This window comes from Podarcis cretensis (genome assembly GCF_951804945.1).
Source record: "Podarcis cretensis genome assembly, chromosome: 7".
Classification (NCBI taxonomy): Eukaryota; Metazoa; Chordata; class Lepidosauria; order Squamata; family Lacertidae; genus Podarcis; species Podarcis cretensis.
Genome location: NC_137176.1, coordinates 35,649,602 through 35,661,726, shown reverse-complemented (window position 1 = coordinate 35,661,726; position 12,125 = coordinate 35,649,602). Strand labels below are relative to the sequence as shown.

The 12,125-nt window shown below is 38.8% G+C and overlaps 1 protein-coding gene across 6 annotated transcripts in view; it reads left to right on the top strand.

Moving 5' to 3' along the window:
- The window catches only part of ATP9B (ATPase phospholipid transporting 9B (putative)), a 122,103-nt gene that overhangs the window by 56,176 nt on the left and 53,802 nt on the right, over window positions 1-12,125 (top strand). For all 6 annotated transcript variants that reach the window (XM_079983748.1, XM_079983747.1, XM_079983751.1 and 3 more), the window contains 2 exons: window positions 2,311-2,386; window positions 2,863-2,939. In XM_079983748.1, the coding sequence (XP_079839874.1) occupies window positions 2,311-2,386; window positions 2,863-2,939 (153 nt within the window). The remainder of the gene's footprint in view (window positions 1-2,310; window positions 2,387-2,862; window positions 2,940-12,125) is intronic.

The window sequence follows — 12,125 nt, the reverse complement described above, 5'->3', positions numbered from 1 at the left end:
GGAGAAAAAGAGAATCCATAAAGGCTTTGAGAACCACATCTTCCGGGGTCCTTTAATTGAAGTATGGGACAGGTATAAAAACTTACTAGAACCTAGAACACCACGTTGGTTATCACCTCTAGAAGCCATGAGTGTAAAGAGAATTAATATGAGAAGTAATTGGATAACGTACGGTCAACTGTTATTTAAAGAAGGAGGAAAGTGGAAAATAAAACCGTATGAGCAGGTGAAAAAACATGTACATGATTGGATGCACTACTTCCAAGTAAATGAGATGTTCAAGAAAGATGGCAAAGAACGAGGTTTTACGGATAAGGAATCGAAATTTCAAAGTGAGGTTATAGATAATGACGGTAAAAATTTATCTAAAATGTATAGGCTGTTGTTAGATTGGAATTTGGAAGATGAAGAAGTCAAGTCGGTGATGATTAGCTGGGCCAGGGATGTGGGTCATAATATACAATTTGAGGATTGGGAGAAATTATGGAAGGAGGGTCTGAAATTCACTGCATGTGTGACGTTGAAAGAGAATACGATGAAGATGTTCTATAGATGGTATATGACACCGGTAAAACTGGCGAAAATGTATAAGACATGTAACAGGTGTTGGAAGTGTAGGGATAAGGAGGGTACTTTCTACCACATGTGGTGGGAATGTAAGAAAGTTAAAGACTTCTGGGAAAAAATATACAATGAGTTAAAGAAGATCTTAAAATACACATTTGTAAAGAAGCCAGAAGTCTTTCTGTTAGGGATAGTAGGAAAGGAGATAAAAAGGAAAGACTGTAAATTCTACCGATATGCAATCACAGCTGCAAGAGTGTTACTGGCCCAGAAATGGAAACAGCAAGAAATACCGACCGTGGAAGAGTGGAGAATGAAATTGCTAGATTACGCAGAGTTAGATAAATTGACAGGGAAGATCAGATACTTAAGAGACCAAAAGTTCATCGAGGACTGGGGGAAATTTGTGGAATATCTGGAACATTTAAGTGAAGGACAGATGACGCTTAAGGGATTTAAAGAAGCTCTGTAAAAAAAGTAAGAAATATTGTCTAAAGGGATTAGGGGAAAAAAGAGATAAATAATGTCAATATGAATTTGAGAAATGTGTAATTAAAATTATGACTATGGATGATTTACGGGACAACTGAGGGAAGTCCAAAAGAGAAATAAGTTATGAAAATGATGTGAATTAATGTATTTGGTTTTGTTTTATTTTGTTTGTTGATGTTATTAATAAAAATTATATAATAAAAAAAAAAAGGTACCCCTGCCCGTACGGGCCAGTCTTGACAGACTCTGGGGTTGTGCGCCCATCTCACTTAAGAGGCCAGGGGCCAGCGCTGTCCGGAGACACTTCCGGGTCACGTGGCCAGCGTGACAAAGCTGCATCTGGCGAGCCAGAGCCGCACACGGAAACGCCGTTTACCTTCCCGCCGGTAAGCGGTCCCTATTTATCTACTTGCACCCGGAGGTGCTTTCGAACTGCTAGGTTGGCAGGCGCTGGGACCGAGCAGCGGGAGCGCACCCCGCCGCAGGGATTCGAACCGCCGACCTTTCGATCGGCAAGCCCTAGGCGCTGAGGCTTTAACCCACAGTGCCACCTGCGTCCCCTACTTTACCCTAAATTGCTGACTAATGTCCCATTACCTCTGTGTCATTCTGGGACTTTGGCCCAAGTGTGCACAGGCGCTGTTGCTCCAGACTCTATTTTGAGTTTTTCGCAAGGCATACATGTATTGGTTTAGTGTATTTGCTGAGCGGAGTTGCAGGTACTGGGACAGGTAATCTATGGGTGGAGATGAGAGAAGACTGAAGGAGGAGCTTTTTGTTGAGCATTATTCCCATTGCTCTCTGCCCTCCATGCAAATGGTGGGGTTTTCTGCCACCATGGGCCCCTTTTTAATAAGGGGGGTATATCATGATTCATTCAAACCCCTCCCTGCCAACAGATGTGGTGGTTTGGATTGCTCAGTCCATCCCAATGAAATTCACTTGATTCACATCAGTGAGACCAAATTCTTTTAAGTTAATCACTTAAATCAATTAAATTCTAGATGCAATATTTAATTCTAAACAATTTTGTATATTTTGAAAAAAATATTTATTATAATTTTCTCACAATTTTATCTGACATTTATTACCATATAAAAATCCTAATGATCTTTAAATGCTAGTCCATTATGAATGTGTGCGTATACAATATTGTTAGAGGCAATATTTCCCCATACATGCATATATGTATGATTATACAGTATTTTTGAAAAATAGTTTTACAAGTTGGCTTTGTTTTTTTGTTTTTAACAGGAAGACAGTGACCCAACAGTTCATGAAAGCCTAAGCATAGAAAATACATTATGGGCAAGCACAGTTGTTGCCTCAGGTAAACAATGCATGCTTTATTGATGTGGAGAGAGAGTGGGAGAGACAACTGGAAAGCAGGAGAAAATAGGCATTTGGACTTTATGCTATTTCACATATGAAATTATGTGTGTGGTGACCTGGAATGTGATGCACGTGTAAGTGGGGTGGGCACTGTATAGCCTAGTGGAGAGTTCAAAAATTCTTACCTGAAGTTACTCCATACTATTAACTACCCTCAAATAGCCATTACGTTAGATATACAAGGGTTCTCAAATGACCAGACAGGGGTGGGGAGAGAGTTTACATAGGCAGATAAAATATGTGAATGAGCCCACAATATTTTATTGTAGTAGTTTTTTACATTAACAATACTAAGAGGAAAGTTTGTATTTTTATGATAGCTGCATGAATAATTAAACTACAATTTTTTAATATTTTATTTCCCAAATGATAAAGTTTTCCTATAAACAGTTTTCTTTGTTTTATTTATTGCAGGAACAGTAATTGGTGTTGTTATTTATACCGGAAAAGAGACTCGGAGTGTAATGAACACCTCCAATCCAAAGAATAAGGTAGGCTGGTTTGATTAGAAAGAGTGCTGGACTAAATGCCCTTAAAATTCTGAACACCTTTACCTTTCCTATGTATTTGTTTTTCATGCTAAAGAGAGGATTAAATTCATATATTATGATTCTCCACCAATTCAGCCAGTACAACTGATTACTTGCCCTAAATTTTGCTTATTGTATTTATTTCTATTGAAAATAGTTTCCCATCTGTGCTTTACAGTACTGTACTAGATTAGCTTTTCCAGCAATGGAACATGCTTCCATTTTATAATTTTGGTGTTTCATTGGTCAGTTTTTAAATTATTTCTTGTTACTCATAATTATTTTGGGCAGTGCATAAAGGTGGCATGCTTAAAACCTGGGGAATGTATATCATTATGTGTGTGGTGAAAATTCAGATAGAGGGTGATCTCCAGCTAAGACTTACTCAGTGTAGACTCACTGAAATTAATGCTCTTAATTTCATTGTCTTCAGTGGGTCTGGCATTGAGTGTGACTAACACTGGATTTCATCCAAATGGTATTCAGTTATGGCCTTTATTGAAGTGTTTCTCAAGTTGGAGTGGTCTCTTAAGGGCGACATAGGACATCACGAGTCAATGACTTACTAGCGTAAAATAAACAAGCCTTGCAGGTCTCAGTTGAGATGTGGACCCATTAGAAGTAGTGAGGAGAGGTGTAAGGCCCAAACAGTGGAGAAGAAGCATTGCTGAGGTTATAAGATGCTGTTCAGTTGTGATTAGTGTGGTGCTTAATTTTTTTGAGGTTGGCTTTTGTGTTTGAAAATTGTTGTTTTGGGGAAACATTTCAAGCATCCGTGAAATACACCTGCTCATAGAGTGAGTTTTCTCAGTTTTCTCATTAGCTCCCTCCCGCCCATTTTTTTGTTTTCAATTGAGAATATTTCTTTCTGAATTCATCTCATCGATGATTACACAGGTTTTGGTATTCTAGATAGTGGTATTTTGTCAGTTCTAGGCCTTTGGGAGATAATAAATTATCAGTGCTAAGCCCACGACTAGAATTTAATCCTATTTCAGTCTGGCTTATTGCTTGTGTTTAGCACTGAAATTGACTTGCCTCTCTCTGGTAGACCTACCGGTAAGTGAGTGCAAACTGTTGTTTCCTCCTAGACCTCTTAGCTCTTTAATACCATTAATTTTTCTGATGTCCAAGACCCTACTAATTTTGGTGGTAATAAAAAAAGGATAAAAAGTTAAAGTGGGTGCAGTGCTGGGCTAGGAGGTACAAATTGCCCCTTACTCGATTATCAGATCAGTAACCTTGTTTAGCGCATCTGCTGAAGGGGGTGGGTGGGGCTGTTTTGGTTTGCACATGTGGATTTGTAGGATGGCCACACCCACTGCTGGCATGCAGTCCCAGAGGATTGGCCAAGGATGAATACACCTCTCAGGCCAAAATATGTCATCCATCCCTGTCTTAAAGTCCTAAATGTCTTGGAGCCAGGTACCAAAAATACCACCTTATCCTGCATCAACCTGCCTGTCGTGTTAAGATCTGCTTTTCAGATTCATTAATTCATTCATTCTTTCATAATTAATTAATTAATTTTGTATCCTGCCTGGTTGGAGGAGGGAAATTACAGTCAAAACTATGCAGATAGCTGCTAATCCCAGGTAATAATCTTTCTAAGGACCATTAAAAAGACATTTCAGCTATCATGAGCTGAAACTTGAGATTGCCTTTTATAAATTGAACCTTTATTTCGTAGGAAGATGGTTATATCAAAAGAAGGAAGGAAGGGGAACAAAACCCTTGGTCTTAAAAAATCAATTGTGACAGGTTGCCATTTTCATGCCATTCATAATAATAAGTTACTTAAGAGTCAGAACATAAAGAAGGAAATGATAATACAAATTGCCTAGGGTAGTTATTGCAATCCCTTGAGTGTATTGATTTGTGTTTCTAATAAAAAGATGCTTTTAAATGTGTCATTGACAAAAAGACAGGTGATATGTGCCATTATGTGAATTAGAGTGCCCTATTATTATTTTAATCTGTGTAACTGCATTTTAAAATAGCACAAAACACAATAAGCACATCTATGGTGTGCACAATTATTTTCCCTCTGATGCATTGATGTGAAATTAAAACTTTTTCAAGAAACAATAAATTCTAGGTCAAAAGTCATTCATTTTTCAAGTCTTCTCACACATTAAAGTGGATGAACAATAGGATAATCTATAACCAAAAGGCATTATCTGTTATACCGTGCAATTTTATCAATAGCTGACTCTTTGGGATCTGTAACATTCTGCACTAAATCCTTATTTATAATTGTGCGTTCATAAAAGAAATCTGCACTGTGAGGAGAATAAGGAAGCTAGGGTCGTATGGGTTAAAAAGGGTTGTTGCTTTGTAATTTAACAGCTATTCTAAAAATAATTTTCAAGTGTTGCTACAGAGTGCCATCAAGAAAGGATTAAATGGAACAAACAAACAAGTAAATTAGTAGCACATAGACAAGTTGTGATACAGCTTTTAGGATTATGACAACACACGCCCCGCCTTCATTTACATAATCAGCATACTTTGATATTACATCTGTTAACAATTAAAAGTTGTGTTTCTTCAGCTGAAATGTGAACATAAATAAACTTATAATTTCAGGCAGCAGTAAAGAGGCAAAATGTTAAATGCTGAAAAAACAATCATAATTAGAACAGCTGGGATGCATCATAGTTTTAGGGGAAAAGTTTAAACCAGTTCTTAAAAATGTGTGGTTTTCTCATTCAGCATAGAAAAAAACAGGTAACATCAAGCTTTCACTGGGTATGTATACAGTGGTACCTCGGGTTAAGAACTTCATTCATTCTGGAGGTCTGTTCTTAACCTGAAACTGTTCTTAACCTGAAGCACCACTTTAGCTAATGGGGCCTCCTGCTGCCGCTGCGCCGCCACTGCATGATTTCTGTTCTCATCCTGAAGCAAAGTTCTTAACTCAAGGTAATATTTTTGGCTTAGCGGAGTCTGTAGCCTGAAGCGTATGTAACCTGAAGCATATGTAACCCGAGGTACCACTGTATATAAAATGTATAAAGCAGTATAATTATTTAATTCATTCTCACTACATTTCTGCAGTTTCTTATTAGTGTGAAAACTCCACTATCCAGGTAGAAGTCTTTCATTTCTTGTTTTCTTCTTTCACTTTGAAGGGAGAGAAATGATGTCCCCAAATGAGAATGCACAAGTTGTCCCTCTTGTGATGCTGGGATTGGACTCCCCATCTTCAGGGGGATGAGGCCAGGGATTTGGCATATAACAGGGATGTACATACTAAACAAGAAGCAAGAGGAGCCCATTTGTGCTGCTACCTCTCCAGCCTAAGGAAGTCACATTGGCCTGCTCTGACTTCTGTTCAGAAGCCGTAGTGGATCCATAGGGAGGAATTCAAAGTCACACTACATTAAATATTTTGATCAGCACAAGCTATTCAGTTTGCCAGATGGAACTATTCTATTTATTCCCCTGTGTAGTGCTTCAGGGTTCTCTCAACCTCCACGAGGCAGTTTCAAGGGGAAGTCCTTGCACAGGGCTTCTGCTGATGGGATTTTGTTAGGTGAGTCCTACCCATAGTGTCTGTCGGAGACTGTGCCATGCCATCTGAGTCAACGACTCATAAAGTGGGCTGTGCACCTATAATTGAAAGGGCTCCTCTCATGGAAGGTGAAGCTGGGTGCTGCACCTCCTATCTAAGTCTAAAACAGTATTTAGGTTCTGTACTACAGCTCTTTCCTCCCATGCCTCAGTTATGGAGTATTCAGCCTGAGCTCTGCATGGAGCTGTCCAGGATGCTGTAGAGTCTTGCCTGACCTCCATGCTGCTGAAGCCATCATTCAGAAAAATAATTGGTAAAACAGAGATTATTGGTGTGCATAGTATCTCTCAGTTACTGTTCAATATAACCAGTATCAAATAACCACTATACGTTACATGCAATATTGAAGATTATGGAATTGATCTAGTTGGTAGCTTACAAATTTTGTCAGGTCCCTACTTAGCAATACTTTTGCAAGCTCTCTGCTCATGCGAGAGCTGCTGATGGTGAGGAGGCAACAGTAGAAAATTGTCTTGTGCATGCAGAATTGGGTGGGGAAGATGTAATTCATGTTTTAATCAGTTCCTTAGTAAATTCTGAAAACTCAACGAAGGTATTCATGGGTGTCGTTGAAAATGAATGGTTCTGTCTCTCCTGGTAGTTATTATGAGTGAATAGTTTTATCTTAAGGCACAGAGATTTACATCTGAGACTATTGTCAGATGTTTGTTTAGCAGTTTTCATAGAATAATAAAATCATAGAATTGTAGAGTTGAAGGGACCACGAGGGTCATCTAGTCTGTCCCCCTGCATTGTAGGAATCTTTTGCCCAACGTGTGGCTCAAACCCATGACCCTGGTATTATGAGTCTCATGATGCACTGAGCTATCCCAGCTCTGATTTGTTTCATCAAGAAGGAATAGTATATGACATTAGAATCCGTGATCAGTGGAATTCATTTATCTCTTTTATATCTAAATTATTTCTTTTGGCTTTTTGTCTAATTTTGGAGTGATGAGTTGTTTTTCTTATTTTCATTATTATATATCTTATCTTTGTAAGCAGAATTGTGCTTTAGAAGTGCTGATCAAGAGAATAAATGTGGGGAAAGTGAGTTGCAGTTTCCTGTTATAAATTATTGGTAAAGTTTTAGGATCTGTTAATAACCAAATCCAGTAATTAAAAGTTGCCAGTTTAAGTTTGCAGTATAAATTGGAATTGCTTCAGAAAATGGTACCCAAACTGACAACATGTTTGAAGAATTGTTCCATACATGTTGCTTTTCAGCCCTGTTTACCTAGTCCCTCAAACTTATTTCTAGCCTGTTGCATGTGTATGGAAAAAGTTAACTCTAGAAAGCTGTATTTAATAGTTGATTAAGCGTGCAGGATTTACATTCTCCTTATACTTCCTGTAGCTTCCTATAGCTTCCTCAAAGTGTTCATTCTTGAGTCCTATAAGTTTGGAATAAGTAGTATGCACCTATATTTTTCTAAACCCATATAGCCAGTTAACAGGGGCCAGAAACATCTTCTCTTATTATTGTGGTGTGAATTGTGACTGTAGTGAGTTATTCTGAATCTGTGTCCCCTAATCACAGGGCAGAGCTTATTTAAAATGTCTATGTTATGATGTGGAAAAATCAAAGAAAAATTTCCATAGCACGTTTCAAGTGTAAAACCATCTAAATAAATAATGATTTCATATGTAAGTATGCCGTTGCTCAATTCCGTACTCATACCTGTGTAAACAAGAAGTGTATGGATATCTTATAATTTAGAAAAGGATTTATTTTGTTTTCGTATTTTAATCACCCAGGCAACAATTTTTCTTAACTTTAAGTCAATGCTTCGTGATTTATTGCACCAATTATAAAAATTGTTTTGTAGCCTAAGGATGTAGACATTGTCGGGAAAATGCAAGGCAAAGAGGAGAATTTTCTAATGAATCCATTTAATATGCTTTTAATTCAAATGATATGAACATAAGTTTTTGCAAGGTTTCAGTATCAGTCTAAAATGATATATTTGGTTTTAAATTTTAGATTAGTGTAGATATGGCAACATCAGCATTATTATAGGGTGATGGCTGTGTGGGTAAGATCTCATTTGTAGTCTAATCAGCTTATTATGGGGCGTTATTCCAGTCTTTAAAATGGCATTGAATTGTGCTCTTCATAATGCATGAATCAGTAATCAATCCTATTTGGATAGATATTTCTTAAAACTTAGTTCATTGGGTAAGATTGGAATCTGCCACAGCTAAAGGTCATATATAGCTGTTAATTAGCCTAAAGGGAAATTAACTGAATTAACTGAATAAGGTTGCCTCAGTCAAACAATTCTTCAACTGCAAGCCCTGTTTATTTCCCTGTGACATGTGCAGACACAGAGCTTTGATAATTGGGCTGTACAAAATATGTAACCCAATTTTTGTGTTTTGACTAGCATTTAGGCACATTTTTCTTCATGTAAAATGAATGGTTAATTCACAATTCTTGCCTGCTTAAACTTTGCAATAGTAGATCAAGAATATATTTGAGCTGGAAAGGTGTTCCTCAGTTTCGTAGATTACACCACACAAGAGATACTTTAAAAATATTCATTTATGCTTCCTCTTCAACTTTTGTACTTTCTCTTGCATATATTAAATGCTGTCATTTTATAAAGGCTACCTTGACATTCTGTCAGCTCCCGCAGTATACAAGAGCCAGCTAACAATAACATTTTATTTTATGGTTGTGGGCACATGGTGTAGTTGCAGTTTCTGAAGTGATATGTTTTTAAAAGTATAAGTAATGAATAATTTCCATGTCTGTAGGAGCTTTTGTGTGAGCCAGGGATTCCCACACAGTGGGGTTGCTGTTGCCAGCCATTATGTCTCGTTTGCAGACCTAATAAAGCAACATAAAACATAATATTGAGATTCTACTTTGACAAAAATAATACATGGCTTAACATAGCTATTCTGGGAAGAGTTGTGTAAGCAAAAAATAATAATATGTGCTGGAAACTGAAGATCACCAGCACATGTCTAATTTCAGGAGGAAGAATACCAGTTACTACTTTGTTAAATACCCTACTCCATAAAACTGCAGATCAGACCTCAACAATGTGTGGTACAAGCAGGAGGGCCCCTTCAGATGACCTGAGTAATATTTCTGCATGATGTTCTCTGGGTGTTGGACATCAGTCTCAGCCAGCAAGACCAATGGTTGGAGATTGTTTGTTTGTTTGTTTGTTTGTTTATTACATTTCTAGACTGCCCTTCATCCAAGGATCACAGAAACAAAATACAAGTATACACCACACAAAGAAACATAACATAGTAATAAACAAAAACAATACCCTCCCACATAGTTTAAAAGGCCACAGATTGTTTAATTAGCCAAAAGCCTGGAAGAAGAGGAATGTTTTTGCCTGGCACATAAAGATATGAAACAAGGGTGCCAGACCAACTTTCCAGGGGAGAGAATTCCACAAGCAGGGAGCCACTGCAGAAAAGGCTCATTCTCATGTTGCCACCCTCTGGATGTCTCATGGGGGAGGCACAGAAAGAAGAGCCTCAAGTGATGATCTGAGGGTCTGGATTGGTTCATATTAGGCGAGATGGTCCTTGAGGTATTGCGGTCCTGAGACATTTAAAGCTTAAAAGGTCAAAACCAGCACTTTGAATTAGCCTCAGAAACATAATTGACAGCCAGTGCAGTTGGGCCAGGGTTAGTTGCTGAATTCTGCACCGTCTTCAGAGCCAGCCAGATGTAGAAAGTGTTGCAGTAATCTAACCTAGAGGTTACCAGAGCATAGATGACAGCCAGTGGGCTTTCCCTGTCCAGATAGAGGCGCAGCTGGTCCACCAGCCAAAGCTGATGGAAGGTACTCCGCGCCACTGAGACCACCTGAGCCTCAGGTGACAGATGTGGATTCAGAAGTACCCCCAAACTGCATACCCACTCTTTCAGAAGGAGTGCTACCACAACCAGAGCAACCTCCCATCCAACCAGTCTGGGAAGCCTCCAGTTATCAGGCCCCCAGTCCTAATCAGCTTTGCGAGTAGTAGTTTCCAGAATATTGTTGACTTTTAGTGTTGCAGCTCATCCCTTGGGAACTAATTACCAGCTGAAATTAGCTGTGTCATGATGCTTAGGTACCTACTGAAGATGTTTTTAAGAGAGCATTCCTTGAGTCTCTCATACATACATACATACGTACATGTGTGTGTTGTAGGAATTATTTAATTGGTTTTAGAGGTTGTAGAAATGGTTTTAATTCTTTTTAATATCTGTACTTTTATTTTATCTTCATTTTATCTTGTAAAATAAATAATAATAAACATCTGGAAGGCACCACATTGTTTACTCTTGATCTGCTTTAATTAGAAGAAAAGGACTTTGCATGCACATGTTAAACCACCTCTGCAAGTTTAAGCTGAAATGAAATATTGTATTTGAAGATGAGTTGCCATGTTGCCCCCCGAAAGCAAAATCCTATGATAATTGTTATAAGAGTATTGCAAAGAATCAATAAGAAGTAAGCTTTATATGTTTAATAGTATAATCATTTGGCTGCCATGAGAGCTATTGTTGCGCTGACAGGAAGATGAGAAAGATAATGTGCTACAAAGTATTGCAGGGGTTTAAAATAGTCTTTTTAAAATATATTTAAATTCCAGTCACTATCAACCCATTTTCCTATCATTGTCATACTTATTTTGAAAGTAATCCAAAGAAATATCTCATGTCTGAATCTGTAAAATACAACTGATGACTAAAAAACTAGTTTCAGATTGCATATTGTACAGCTAATTTTAGTGACAGAAACTTTATTTAGTAACTTTTAAGTAAAGGATAAATTAATGGTTAAACCTTAATGAGAAATGCAACACCTTCTTAAAAATAGTTTCTGTGTGTTCTTATAAATCAATTAAACAGGAGGAGGCTTTTGGTGAGGGCAAGTACTTTATCAAAGGTCATAATGAGGAGCAGAGCAATCCCCAAGGAGCAATCCATGCTTAATTTTCCTTTCAACAATAGGAGTAAGATACTGTTTTTTCTTCTTTTTCTAACTCCTACTAATGTGGGAAGGGAAAAGATGCCCCAGGTGAGAAATGCAGGGGAGAGGTGACACACCTGGACTGACTGGGCTGACAAAGCCATAGTACCGTATTTTTCGCTCCATAGGACGCACTTTTTCCCTCCCAAAAAGTAAGGGGGAAAGTCTGTGCGTCTTATGGAGTGAATGTGTGGTCCCTGGAGCCAAATCGCTGCGCTCCTGGGCTGCTCTTTAGGAGTGGGGGGAGGAGCCACGGTACTCTGCCAGCAGCCTCCGCTTTCCCCTGAAGCCCCGGCAACGTTTGCAAGCAGCGGGAAGGCTGTGTGCTCCTGGGGTGCTCTTTCGGGTGGGGGGGGGAGGAGCTACACTGCTCTGCCTGCAGCCTTTGCTTTCCCTTGAAGCCCCGACAAGGTTTGCATGCAGAGGGAATGCTGTGCGCCTTTGCCCCGCACGCCTGGGGTGCTTTTGGGGGGTGGGGGTGGGGAGCCACACTGCTCTGCCTACAGCCTTTGCTTTCCCTTGAAGCCCCAACAAGGTTTGCAAGCAGAGGGAAGGCTGTGTGCTACCGGGCTGCTCTTT